The 15,266-nt window shown below is 39.3% G+C and overlaps 1 protein-coding gene across 3 annotated transcripts in view; it reads right to left on the bottom strand.

Moving 5' to 3' along the window:
- The window catches only part of dock4b (dedicator of cytokinesis 4b), a 122,098-nt gene extending 109,938 nt beyond the window's left edge, over positions 1-12,160 (bottom strand). For all 3 annotated transcript variants that reach the window (XM_032589260.1, XM_032589263.1, XM_032589262.1), the window contains exon 1: positions 11,919-12,160. In XM_032589260.1, the coding sequence (XP_032445151.1) occupies positions 11,919-11,955 (37 nt within the window). In that variant the 5' untranslated portion in view covers positions 11,956-12,160. The remainder of the gene's footprint in view (positions 1-11,918) is intronic.
- Positions 12,161-15,266: the final 3,106 nt, after the last annotated feature.

Below are 15,266 nucleotides of genomic sequence, written 5' to 3'. Positions count from 1 at the left end.
CATTTGTGGTATTTAGCAAATCTCTCTGCCCACTCTAGCCCCTCGCACAAGGTGGCCAAGATGGATGGAAAAAAAATATATAAGCCAAGAATGTGTGTTCAGAATCAAAATCAAAATGTTCCAGATAGGATTTCTCAATTCTTTAGCTGACTTATTATTGGCTAAAGAAGTGCTGACAAAGGCTAAAAAAAAAGCACTCTTTACTGGCTAAAGTTCAAAATGAGAGGGCAAATAGGACTTTAACAGATCAATGAGTTGGACAAAAATCAAAATCAGCGTCTTGGATAATTTCACAAGCAACATGTTGACAATCAATGTTAATCTGGTCTCATATCAGTACCTCTGCATCATGGAAAATATTAAGAACAGGTTGAACATAGAAGCCACTGCATTAAGTGACTTTTTTTCTTTTTTTTTTTTAGAAAGATTTAGATATGAAGTTAGTGTTGTGTTAGAGGATACTGAGCCAGCTGGAAGCAGGAAGATCCAGAATGCCTCTCCAAGTATTATTCTGCCAAATGAGTAAAACCGGAAGAGTTCAATGTCAAAACAGAAGGACTTCTAAATGCAACATTTACCAAGTTTTTTTCTTAACAAACATACATTTTTAGTTTCGACATATGGTTGCATTTTGTTGTGTTAGGGTAAAAAAGCATTGCATTCATAATAATGAACCTGTGGTTCTGGCAAGTCAGTGGTCAGGTTTTATAAAAGGTATTAATTACATCTTGACCTTCTAATTAAAAAAGAAAATAAAAACTAATATCTATGATTAAGATATCATAGATATCATGGTTCATCAATCATTGCTGCTTCACCTTGTTGAAGTAACATACATCCATCTACAGATGAAAATATTAACATGCCCCAGGTCAGTGTGCCTCTTTGACAGCAAGAAGCCAGCAATTACCATTTGGTTATGGAGTTATGGGGATAGATAATGCCAAAAATATGTAAATATGACACTTGATTCATCTCTCTTTTTCATTGGGTGAAAAGCTGTAGACCAGTGATCTATCCAAGATGTACCAAATATACTTTATATGCCTCGTATTTTTGAAAATGTTTACATTTTCTCCAGTAGTTGAAAAAAAAAAATGTAATTTGAATCCCAAAACTACATTTCCTGGAACAAGACAATCAATAAAATAAATGGAGAAACTTTAAGCCATTCATCATCAAATTGGATTAAAAAAAGACCCTAAGGTGGATACAAAATGTCTCTAATGTGGGTATGAATGGATGAATTATTCAGTCCAGTTCTTCTCTTGTCCCAAGGGGAAATTTTGTTCTTCAGGCATTTCAAACATCCAGAACAACATAAAACTCGCAAATTTAGGGACCTGATTACTGCGGGTCCAAAGGAGTTTTTCCATTGGTCTAAAATATCCTAGATCTAAAAAAAATCAGGTTCAAAACTGCAAAAGGCCAAAATGTAAAAGAGGCAAAAAGTTGAGGACCCATTCCAAGACTATTTAAGCGTCCATTAATCTACAAGTGATATAAGTGGGGTTAACTTTCATTAATAGGCTCAGAATAATGATCAACATATACATTTGACAGTTTCTGTACATTGTAGGGTTTCAGTCTAAAGTCAATCTAAATGTTCTTTAATTCACTTTGTATTAAAATAAAAAAAGCTGCTATATCAAAACAGTTAAAATTTTGTTATACCTTTCATTTTTGCTGTTCTTTGCAAGCAAAGCACTTCATTCTTGAACAAGGTTTGCACAAACAGAGTTTTCTTTGTTATGAATTGGCAGCTCAGACCCAAAATTTAAGAAAAAATAAATAAAAATCTGTATGAGACTTTTGGATTGCTACGCTTCTAACGAGACCAGCTGGAACAACATCCGAACCACTGACAAATTTGTTCCTCACTATGTAAACTAAGGATGTTTTTCAGTAGAAAGGTTCAAAAATAGTCTACAGCTAGAAGGGTTAAATGCCAGAACACCACCAGACCTTCTGAACCAACAAAAGAAACCTCCTTGAGCAACTTCCAAAATAGGAACACAAACAAAGCCACCCTGCCCCCCCACACACCTCAATGCCAACATTGGTTGTTGTTGGGAGAATACTGAGCAGGCCCCCGTTTAATTGACAATGATGGACAGGAAATGACTCATGGTTTTCCCCTACAGACAAACCAGTAGCTCAGATTTTGTCGGCATTTCTTCACTATTACCATCAATCGTTATTAATTTAAACCCTTTAACTAAAAACTCACTTTCTGTCTGTGTGGTTGGAGAGCTTTTCCTCTGATGTGGATAAATGTTCCAAATAGTAAGAGTCCCCGATGAAGGCTGATGGGAAGAGATGTAAAAAGTGAACTGGGTCACAGTTGGGGGTTTAGTAAACCTGATGAATTAAACAGACTCTCTGAGGCAATAATGCTTCACACCCACACAATTTATTTAGGAATTTATGGGAATTGTTCAAATGAGAGGAGGCAGTCAGTCATAGAGCCACTGGCTGACTTTTAGTGGAGGAAATCTCGTTTCACAGTATTAAATCCCAATGTTGCATCTAAACAAAGAACAAAAAGAAAAGCAGTCATTTGTCCAATAACCTAATTAGTGTAAGTCAGTTTCAATGTGCGAATCAATCTTGCCGACAATATAAGAGATGGGTTTCTTAAACTAGGTGAAAAAGGGCATCCACAACAAAGTGAAGCATAAAAAAAAGAAAAAAAGAACCTTTTAGGAAGTCAGCCTGATGTCAAAGTGGCATTTCTGCCTGGGCAGTGAAAGGAAATGAGAGGGAGGCAACAAGAGTATTGGGGACAGGCAGCGCGCCAGCCCATCACTTGCAGCAGGTTGACTTGTTGACAGGCCAGACCACAGTCTCATGAAAAGAGCAGGAAACGAACAGCATGTACAGACCTACATGGCGGACAAAGTGCAAATGTGGTGGCAATTGAACAATATCAGAGGTACCCGAAGTATTGTAGAAAACACACAGAGCAGGTAATAACACTGCCCACAGAAGCCGAGGTCTGAGAGTTATCGGTAAAGCTGCAGTTGATCCTCCCCACTGTGATCTTTACAGAGAGGTGGGAAACAGTGGAGAAGTGATAACAGTTCAATCTCAGGGAGGACAGAGAGGGGTCTACAATCGATCAATGTCACAGTCACGGCCCCAGAGCCCACAGTCAATATACACCAATATTACATACCTGCAATCTGGGAGAGATTTTCATGGTCACTCCTACGACTAAGTATGCAATATTATGGATACAGGACACAAGAGATGCTAATACAAAGAACCTCAATAGGTAGCTGGGAAGGCTAGCAAAACAATATTTACACCCTATTGTGTTTGATTGACAGGTGTAATACACTACGAAACATAAATGCCAAAGTGTTAGGAGATCAGCAGTTTTTGAAACCAAATTCAAAAAGAAGGGGGCGCCAATAAAGGAACGGACTTGATTAGATTGAAACCTGCAGTATATGCCATAGTCCTATCTGCAACACAGACACACACACAGATATTAACCAATCTATCAAGCATTGCAGAGGTGAAACAAGATTTCTTGTGAAAGTGAAGTCAAAGCTAATATTGTTGGAGACTCTGCTCTTCAGTCCATCCAAATGAGTTACAGCACAAAAATATATGAATATACACTTAAAACATCAAATGTCCTAAATTTACATTAGTGGTTATTTTCAAAACTCAACTGAGAATTTATTTCAAATAGCAAAACGTTGTGCAGGACGTGATGTCAAAGTGTGTAAAAAAAAAAAAGGATGTGGAAGATCTTCTGTATCTACAGCTCTACTCCAAAGCCAAAGGGGGTATCTATGGTGTTTTATCATCTTCAGACATGTAGTCTGCTGAGGCCAATGTGAACACATGCGTGCAAAATAGAGTGCGCAAATTCACATATGAAGCACGCACACGCTCACACACCCCATCAGGGGATTTCTAGGACAGGTGAGTATGGATTGAGAGCAGGGAGGGAGGGAGAAAAAGGATGTATGTGGAAGAGAGATAAAGGTGGGAGAAAAAAAGACAGCGGCATGGACCCTGGGAAGTGGGCTACGAAGAAAAAGGGAAGAAAAATCCAGACAGAAATGGAATGGGTGAGCAGTAGCTAAGGAAATAGAGGCGGGAAGAAAAAGATGGGGTCATCACAGTGCGACCTGCTGTCTCTGTAAAGAGCTCACCCTACGAGAACGAGCCAGAGAGAGGAAGTGGAGAGAAAACATGAGGGAAAAGAAAACTGATGAAAGGAGAAATACAATGCAATTTCTATTTAATTGAAGCAGTAAAAAACATCGGAACAGACTTCGGAGGAAAATTCAGACGCCACTGCTCTGTGAACTCCCAGTCAAGCTCGTAATCGGCTTTCACCTCCCTTTCTTCCTCCATCTTCCACATCTACACCAATCTTGGTGTTAACTCTGATCACACCTCATAAATTCTCAAGGGCTCCGATCTATAATATACTTGAGAACCAAGATATTACAACCAGATTTTGGTGGGGTCACAAGTCCAATTTTGTATATTGGAAGCTCTTCAAAAAAGGTATACCATTTCAGCTACTCAATTGAGAAACTGAAGTTACTCAAGCTAATTTGATAAAGTGACATTTCTAATAGAGAAATGTTATAATATGGCAATGTAAGGTTTTATACAGCCCCTAGGTGTATTGCTTGAAGGTTGTCCTGGAGAGAGTCATTAAGTCCCTGCAACAAGGTTAAACCATAACACGTCATTGCTAAAGAACTTGTTTATATTTTCAGTGTACATAAATGGAAAGAAAAAATATGGTTGACAAAACGTACAAATAAGAAAAAGCCTCAAGACTGTAAAGATAAATCGATTCCAAAGTTAGTTCATTCACAAGGCCTGAGTCAGTTTTCCAAAAGCCCTGAGATTGAACTTATTTTAAAGTATGTTAACAATGAAGCGAACACATTCGTTTCAGTAAAAAAAAGACTGGAGGTACATATAACTATCATCAAATGAGATTTAAAAATGAATGGTGCTTTGAGGTCACATTAGTGCTTTGGGTTACTCCAAATCAATCACCACTTCCTCTATGATCAATGCACAGATGCCTGAAAAACCAAACGCATTCAAGCCAAAACTGATGCCAGTCCAGGAAACGAATCTTGTGCCCTAAATGAGAAAATTAAAAACAAGTGTTTCTACATGCATAAACAGCTCCTCTCAACCTGCCACTCACAGTGATTGCCACTGGCAGCTGCTCTTCATTTATGAAGGGAGGCATGCCTGTCATTCTTCCCTCGGCCCACACAAACAGCAAATACACAAACATGTAGCACATGCCTCCATTGCCACTGCTGCAGGGGTGCTACTGATCAGTTAAATGGTTGAATTCCTAATGGGACACATCCCATTAACATCTCTGACACCGAAATCACAGACTGATATTGAGGATGGAGAACTTCCACCAGTTCGTCATTCAAGTTGCTTGGGAAAACAAAACGAAAACAAAAGTGGCATGTCTATTCAGGGATGCTAACCAATTGATGTTTGTTCCCTTACAATTGATAACTTCCACCTACTTTAGCGTACTGATTTTCCAACCCAGATGACAGATTTTTCTGTTTAAAAAAATGTAATGACGCTCCGATGAGATTACTTGAACTGTGCAAGTGGCTACACTTTCACTGAGATGTTTGAAGTCAGTCATAATCCAGCTGTTCACAAAGTGATGCATCTCCCATCAATACGCATCACAGTTTGCAATAAAAAATAAAGTGATGTAAATCACTTCATGTTAAACAATGATTTTGTATGGCCCGTGTTTTCCACACACAATCATAAACCATCTGACAAATTAGCATTTGAGATCTAATCTACAACAGTGCTGTACAGCAGTGTGGGACTAATTGTCAAATAAATGTAAATGCTAGTGACGGCTATGAGCAAATAGCAGGATGCATACTCCGCAACAAAAAACAAAAGTAGGCCTCAGCCAACTCGATGCAAAAGAAAAGAAAACATGATTAAACAAAACAATCGTTGCCTCATTTTTAGAAAAAAAATTCTAGTTTTTACTTTGAAAGTTACATCTTTTCTCATTTCTTGTTGCAACTAGTTGTGTAATAGTGATAATGCTCACTCAGGGTAGGACAATAAATCATTAATATATTCCAACTGACACACGAGCAATATCTATAGAAACACAGCATTCTGGGAGATATAGGCAGAGGAAAGAGATTTAACTGCTCAACCTTTCTCGGTCGAGCTAAGCAAGGTTGGCTGCATCAACTAACTCACTGTCACCTAGCAACAGCTTGCACAACAGCTGTTTCAGGTTTTACCACTCAGTTCCTCACAACTGCTAAAAAAAAAAAAAAAGGCATTGACTGCAGATAAAACAGGAAAGGTCATGCCACCATATTTACATATTTACAACAAAATTATTATTTACAAAATTATTTACAAGAATTATTGACACAATTATCAATATTGACTGATATGAAAGGGTTATATCGTGATAAGCTTTTCAGCCATATCATCCCACACTAACTTATAACACAATACTAATTTGTTTCTCCCTCCATCTTCTTCTATGGAACAGAAATGTGCTAACATTTTCCTTTAAAAAACACACTCTTGATTATTGAATTATTTTAACTCAATTTTCTGTTATTTCGCTATAAATGTCAGTCGTCACCCCAATCGACCCTCAATTTCTTTTTAAAAATTGAGGGCATCGCTGACAGCATTTTTTTCAATTCTTGTTTGGTTGCTGGCTCGCAATATTATAATGGAGTTTCATAATGGGGTGAGTTCTTGGTCAGTAATATGTGTTTTATTAGCAAAGCATTTCATTTTTGCACAGAACAATTTGTACACAATTGTCTGTTAATCCAGCCTTTTCATTTCACATTATGCTAACGTTAACACATGCATAATGTGGATTATTTGGAAATTGATGATATGTTATGTGCATGAACATCCACATATATGCATGAATTAAAAAACATTTGGTGTGTATGCAAACTCACACATTTGCTGATTTTCTAATTTTCTTATTTTGCTGATGAAACAAATAATCTACAGGCTGGATGAACATGACCTATTAAACAAGCCAACAGAGTTGCAAATGAGACAAATAATTTATGTCAAATCAAATTGAAATAATGGTCATTAACATTACTATATGCATTCTGGTTAACTGGTCATCACTCAACCATGCATCTATGAGGTGATGCACCATCTTCCTGTTGTGAACATGCTACACTGCCACCGCAAAGGAAATGCAGCTAAGACCCCCAACCCACAGTCTGTGTCAAAAACCGTATGGTTTTGTATGAGTCACATAAACCAGTGAGCCTATGAAAAATCAAACGATACATTTTAATAACACAAACAACAGGTGTAGTAGTGCTGAATGAGTGTGCCAGAAAAGAAACATTTTCTTGTTGAAGTATTTGCTTCGCTGACCCAAGTAAATTACTGATGAACAAAAACGTCAAGCCAGTCGTATGTACAGTATATGTACTGTACATGTCCATGTAGATTTATGTGCACTATGAAACAGCTTAAATAAAACTAGATTGCTGAAATTGAAAAATTAACAGAGAACTGCCCAATCTGTTTTACTCACAAGGGAGCCTAAAATGTGCTAAATGATTCTCTAGTGACACGAAGCTAGTTTGTATATCTGTTGGCAAGTCACACAGCAGAGAAAGGCTTCCATCTCTACAAAAGGAGATGAAGCAATTACATGCTGGTAGGTCTCACCTCACCACGCCCCTGTTACCCACCATCCCCCCATGCGTTGCCCTGGGGTTTGCTGCATTAAGAAATCATGGGTATAATGGTGGAATGGGCCTCAGAGCCTCCAACCAAAACAACCTGCTAATCCCCTGCGGAGTGGGGGGATAACGAAGGGGTTGAATTTGAGGGCAAGGCAGTCGACCTGACAATGAGTCCACCCCTGACACGCGCCAGCACCCTAACCCCCCCCCCCATCCCATCCACTACTGACATGCTCCCAAGGGAGGAAGACGTAATGTCAGCCAAGGGAGAGCAGGAAAGCCTGAGGCCTCATCTTCGCCCTCTATCTCAGCCAAGCATGAGCAGTCTATCATGCTGCAACCTTCTCACTTTTTTTTTGTTGATGCTCCTAGCTTGTTTTGCCACAGCACTCGCAGAAAAGAAAACAGACGAATAGAAAATTATTCTTCTCACAACCACTGGAGAAGAATTCCGCTTGGGCGAGAACGGATCCAGGACAGGCTCGTTAAAAATGTTTTAATTACTTGTCTGAATTCTGATGAGCAATGACACGGTTGATTGGCTGAATCAAAAGACCTTAATGAGGAAAAAAAGGCTTCGCCCTGTCGAACGTCTAATCTCTCCAAAACGTAACAGTGCAGCCTCAAGTGGTTTGTGTAGCCAGTGGGCGAGTTAAAGGGTATGTGACATCTGTGACAGACTGCTCTTTATGTTCTTATAGATATCCTTGGATATGCGAGTCATTACAAATCAATATCACGACGATGTCTTTTGTTATTCCTATATAATCTCAACCTATATGGGGTTAAAGGAAAAGATACAACGCACTGCTAAGTCTAAACTCTCATCCCCTCAATTATAGAATCAGATAGACCATCTCTCTTTAATCTTCTAACCTTCTTGTAATATTTTATTAACCAATAATTACCCTACTAATGACCTAATGGGCATCCAGATATCAACCTGCTGAGACTCCATCCATATTTCATGAATGGCATTGGCTCCTGTCATTCAAGGGGCCACAATTTTTGCTCATAAGTCAAATTGACATCAAACACCACAAATTCCCAATTAGACAGCGAGGCGTTCTGAGCTCATCCCGATTTGCCCCCGAGATCAAATACTCCTGTGAGGATCTAAGGAAACTCAACCATCAAAAAAAAAGAAAAAAAAGAATAAAAAACAAGGTTCCCTGTGAAATGGGGGATAGAACGTTCGTTGAAAGGACCTGGAGATCACAGTCATGTTTAAAATGGCTAACGTAAGGAGTTACACAGCATCTCCAGAGCAAAGATATTACTGACTGGTGTAACATAAAAAAGGATGCTGCACGTTGTATAAGCTCCTGGGAGATACTGTAATAAACTGGCTGTTCTTTCCAGAGATTTCTGGTGGGGACCAATGGTCAGGACTGATATGATGGTTTGTCCTCCCAAATAAGCAGTCTGGATTCCAGTAATCTGATGTTTTGTCTTGTAATAGCATGGGTTACTGGAGACACCTCGAGTTATGATCTAAGGTTGTAGTGAAATCTTTGCTATATTGAAAAACTGTAGTGTAGCCCATAATTCCACAGCTTGCATGCACCGTCAAACCATTAGACAATAACAATATTGGGATTTCTACAGCAAGTTTTATATTAACTTTGGTTCACTTATTCTTGGTAAAACCTAAGTAGGGCTATTAAGCATCAGTGATTTTGTTGTACAGTAAGATGAGTGACATCATCTGATCCATTTAACCATTTTCTTTAATTTCTACCCTAGCAGGGTCATGACTGGCGCAAAAACACAAATGTCCAGCGGCAAATTTCCAGTCCATCAGGGGGCAGCATAGAGACTATTATACATGAACACATTTACACCTAAGCCATATAAACCTAACATGCGTGTTCTTAGACTGTAGAAGTATCCAAAGAGCATGCATGTGCAGGGTTACAACATGCAAATGTCAAACAAACCAAGAACCTTCTCATTTAAGGCAACAGTACCAATAATTATACAATGATACACCCAAAGTCATTGTTAAAAAAAATGGCAGAATACATTCCCAAACATTCCCAGGTCAATCTAGTCTACAGAGACAGTACACTAGGTTCAGGTGTTCCCAGTCAGCTCTCGACTTCAAACAATTCCCCACTTTATCTGAAATACAAAGAATTGCAGGAATCACTTCTTCGTTCCTCTTCAAAAAAGAAAAGCGCTCAGTTTTTCTCAATCCAACTTATTCATACAGTATACTAATGTGTCATTTAGTAACATTTTAGTATCATTTGTCCATTTCATGTTGCACAAAAAAATATGTCATTATTATGGCAAAAATGTTGATGCTTTTGACTTTTGATCAAAAAAGCTTGTCCCTTTAAACTTCAACCTTCACCCTTGTGATGCTCCTTAAGCACAGAAAAGCTTTTCTTCAGTCCATATTGATTCAGCTGATCTAACAGAATGAGTTAAATCCTCTCCAGACACCAACCAGACAAATTGACCCTCTGATTTCATCCAGTTCACATGCTGTAGCTTATGACTTAAAGTTGCCCCAACAGATCTGTGCTATAAAACAGCTTCTAGTCACGTTTGCTTGAGTGCGTGTGCGTGTGGGGGTGAGCTTGTGGATAATGCTAGCTGAATTTCACAACAGGAAAACACTGCTGTTCCTTCCTCAAAAGAGAAACAACTCAAAAGGAAGTCTGTGGCTGCCAACACGTCTTAAGGAATAAATCACAGCCAATTAAGAGTCTTACTGTTGGTATTGTGCAAAAGCGGGGGGAGAAATGGATAAAAATTAATCCAATTAACTGGGCACCCTTAAGAAGTCTTGGGACAATGGTAACTATTTAGCCTCCAAACTAAATGACCTCCTTTGATTCAGCAGAGTGAACTTTGACAGCCGGGTGTGGGTTTAAGTAGCAAAATGGGCTTAAATCCATTTGTCTGCAAATATAGGGGTTGTGGACTCTAGAGGAGTGTGTAGCACAGGACCAAATAAGCCATAACTGTGCAGCGATTTAAGTCGGATAGGGAAGGGAAACAAACACTCACCAGGGGGAACATTTCGCAAAGCGATCAAGTGACAATGACAATTGGAGACCAAATGCTGGGTTCAACGTTCTTCACAAACTGCAGGTGATAGTGTTAAAGTGCTGGATTTTGGGGGACACTTTTCAACGCAAAACTATATGTCCCCCAACCATAATCATCCTGCAGTCACAAATTGCAATTTAAATCGGTTTTAATAAGGTGGCAAACACTCCCACTCATTGATTGAGTCCCTTTGAATGAAACTGTTGAGGCATGCATTGACCGAAAGCACGGAGCAGATCTCTCCAGGGAACGTCCATATGACAGACTCGTGTCCCTCCTGATTGACCCTCCACCCCCCCCCCCCCCACCCCCCGCCCTCCCCAGTTCAATAAGCAGCACCAGGTTTTGCAGACAAATACGGAAATCAGCGCAAACACATCAACAGGACAAAGTCCACCGGCGGGATTGTCGCAACAACAATTGGCATCGCTTGCGTTGTTGTCGCTTGTTTGAGTGTGTGATCCCCAGACTGTCTGGAACAATGCAATGTGGATGACACACACACACATACACACACCGCTACCATGATCTCCACGCGTCCATGTCTATTTCACCCTGAGATCGCGCCGGTTTACAGAGGACCTCCTAATCACTTTTTTTTCCTCCATCTACAAGGGGGTCTCTCTCGGATAATTTGCACAGACACACTCCGACATTCAGCGACTGCCCGAAGCTTATCTGGGGTTCCCATTCAAACAGACAGAAGAGCAGAAACAGTGATTTTTTTAATTATTTTTAGAAACGCTGTCCGGTTAATGTCACAGCAAAACACAGCGAAAATACAAATAATAATAATAATAATAATAATAATAATAAAACAACTACATAAGCATCAAACTATGGGGTTCTCTACTAGAAAATGATAGATATGTTTTGCGATGTGGGACTCAATTAAAACTGAGACAGCCCAGGAAAATGATGCTTTATAAATAATAATAATAATAATAATAATAATAATAATAGAAAACAATGCCCGAGTCAGAGATTTAGTTCACAATCCACACATTTATTTACACACAAATGCACTTGTGTGCGCTAGAAGAATATGGCAACCGTTTTCGTTTCACTGAGAATATCAATAATAAAACGTGCAATAATAAAACTCACCGACGCCGTATTTCTCATGTTCTGTAGGTATCCACATGTTTACGCTCGGGACATTCAAGCGAGCGGACGGAATAGCAGCGAAACGTCGGGTTCTAGGTGCGTGTGAAGCATTCTATTAGTGGGCTCTCCTCCGCTCGGTAGCAGGAGTCATTGTTTAGGTTACAGAAAGGAGAAAGCGTCGCCTCCACCACATACACCGCCGCTGCTGCTGCTGCTGCTGCTGCTCGTAGTGGTACGGAGTCGTGCCGCTTTCAGGGTCTGTGGGAAACGTGACAACCGCGAGTTTAGTCCGCATTCAGGGGCTGGCTTAGGAAAATACATTGGTCTTTGATGTGCTGGTGGAAGCAGGGGGGAAAAAAGCATTGCTGCATCATACACTGCCTTGCAGAAACTCGTACGTTTAACCACGTAAGTCAACGTAGCTATGTTTAGAGTTTAAGCGACAGGCTCACATAGACCACACCACATAGCACATAATACTAAAGAAAAGGTAAAAGAATAGTTTTCAATATTTAAACATGAAAAAAAATCCTAAAATGTTTTTATTATATTTAGCCCCATTTACTTGGATAAACCTAAATAAAATCCAAGTAAACTATTCTACCTATTTAAGTCATTTGTTTAATAAACAAGAGCCCCTAAGCATCTATAGTTGCTTTCACATAGCAACTATAGATGCTGTGTGAAAGTACCTAAGATTCGCAAGAAAACACTTATGAACAAACAGCATTATGAAGACAAAACACCAAAAAGATCAGGGAAAGTCATGAGAAGTCCAATGCAAAGTCAAGTTCAATCCACATATCAAAGTATTTTCCAAGAATTTATTTTCTCAATAAGATTTAACTTGCATGATTAAACCGACCAAGGACATTTTTCAGTCTTTGGTTGAAAAATGTTAAGGGTATAGCAAAACTGCAAGATCAGCATTAATCAGAGAAGCAGAAGTCAACGGAAGAGCTGCAGAGATGCAAAGCTCAAGTGGTAGAATTTGTTGAGAGGACAAGTGCATAACTGTTAGGAGCTCACTAGAAGAAGAAGGGTGACTCAAACTGAGACCAACGTGAAAGAGGTTATCCTGGTCGGATGAGACCAAAACTTACGTTTCTGGCCCTTAGAGAGCATTTGACCACAAACAGAATGCTGGCAAAACAGTGGAGACTGAGTCTAAAAGTTCCCCATTCTAGCAGGCATGAGCCATTAAAATAAAATATTTTGCCAAAACCATTTTCACTTCAAGTTGTCTGAATGGGCCCTCCATAGTGCAGGCATAATAAGAAAACATGGACACTGGATAACAATGCTGAAATTGGTACCCAATAAAAGATTCCTCAACATTTCAATAATTTCAAAATCTAAAATTCTCAGACTGTTCAGACTTGAGTTCTTGCTGAGGAAACTGCATGTATTTCTACAAGGAAATTGGCTTATTAGGAACAGATTGATTGATTGTGTGTGAAGACAGAAAATGACCTTTTGCTCTTTTAGTATCATAGTGACTGTGGCAATGGAATATAATGCCACAGAATGAAACTAAATGCACAATTCAGTTAAAGTCCACTGCCTATGTACTAATTTGCATGCTTAACAATTTTACTGAAATAAAGATAATTTTTAAAAGTACAACTCTCTTTTTCTTCAAATGAGACTCAAGTTGAAGCTGTGATTTTAAGGGGAATTTCCGAGCAGCACTTTAACGCAACCTCATTGGGAGCGCGACGAGAGGGGAAGAAATAGCAAAGCATTCTGGGAGTTGTAGTATCGCATTGACGTCAGAATTTCATTTTAGCACCTACAACTCCACATATCAGCTGACCAGTAGGTTTGTTTTTAGATCGTCTGGGTGAACGTTTAAGTTTTTAGTTGCTCTTTTTAAAATTGTAAAATTATTTTTGCTGTGTAGGGCCATTAGTAAAACATACAATGATTTACATTTTGACAGAAAAATGCATGTTCTGTGCATAGGTGCTGATTTAAATCATGACCTTGGAAGAGTGTAGAAGCCTCTTGGACAGATTCAGTTGGCCGGGACAAACTGTGCATGAAAAATTCATGGGAATCTCAAATGAGGGAGCAGACAAATGAACTAAAATATCAAAGAAAACATTAAATGAAAATCATCTGACACAAATTCACACAACTCTGGTTTTTTCTTTTCTTTTCCCCCTCGCATCACCTGGGTGTAGCTGCTGTTGCCTTTAAGTACAAAGGATCCTGACAAACACCCCCTCTGCATTCCTCATGCGGCGGATAGTGCGTTTAAAATTCTTTGAAGTGTCAAAAGTGACTCGTTTCTTTGAGCCTCATCACCAGCTCGCATGTCCACTTTACCCACCCCACCTTTGTAGTTCGTACGGCGGATTGGGAAAAGACACACCGTGAAAAAGCAAGCAACCCGAGGCTCTTCCTCATTCGTGTGTTAAGGTAACTGTCATGGTATGCTTTCTTACAGAGTGGGATTATTGTTTTTTTTAAATTTATTTTATTTGTTTTTGCAGTGAGTTTACGTGTTGAACCACTACATCCCATAGCTTTGATATTTGTGATTGGTGCAGGCTGAAAGTGTTGGAATGCTCCATTTAACATATGAATAAACCATGAGCAAAGGAGTAAAGTAAGCCAAGAAACCCCACGGAATCACCCCCGAGAGGATGGGAGATTAAAGCCAGAGTGCATTTTCTTGTATATGAAGAGGAAACAAGAGGCAGTTCTATATCGCCAAATGAATGATTAAGCTTCCCATTTAATGTAGTGATAAAGAAGGGAAGAAGTGATTACACAGGAAAGATTAGCCTGAGCTGGAACGCTAACTATGGTTAGCCAAATGCAGACAATGCAGCCCGTCGTGGTAAGAAAGTTGGATTCTGAAGTGAGAATCTTAAGAATTAAAAGTAAAAATCAACAAGGACGCCCCCTGATGTGAGAATTCCAATTAAGAAGAAAGGGTCCATCTTGGGGGTCGTTACGCCAATCATCACCATCATCCGAACTGTGCTCATATTTCCAAGATGAATTCAAACAGCATTTGATGATTGTTGTGGTCAATGATAAGTTGTCTTCTACTAGCAATGAAAGCTCAAGTACAAAAGTATTTCTTTATTTTATGCATTCACAAAACTGACAGGATGCCCACTGCCTGTGCTTAGTACCTACAACTGACTACAGCCAGAGTATTTAGAATATATTTCAGTAGCTATAACTACCTTTTAACCTTGGCAGCCATGTCTGATTTTTAACTCGGGGTTGAAGAAGCTCCAACTTCGAATCCCATCCTCAGGGAACGTTTCATTTGGTTTTGCTGGAGTGGAACTAAGAAATACTAGCTTCCAAGTCCAGATCGTTTACAAG

This window comes from Xiphophorus hellerii, chromosome 17 (assembly GCF_003331165.1).
Source record: "Xiphophorus hellerii strain 12219 chromosome 17, Xiphophorus_hellerii-4.1, whole genome shotgun sequence".
In the NCBI taxonomy this organism is placed as follows: domain Eukaryota; kingdom Metazoa; phylum Chordata; class Actinopteri; order Cyprinodontiformes; family Poeciliidae; genus Xiphophorus; species Xiphophorus hellerii.
This window is presented reverse-complemented; position numbering and strand designations above follow the sequence as displayed.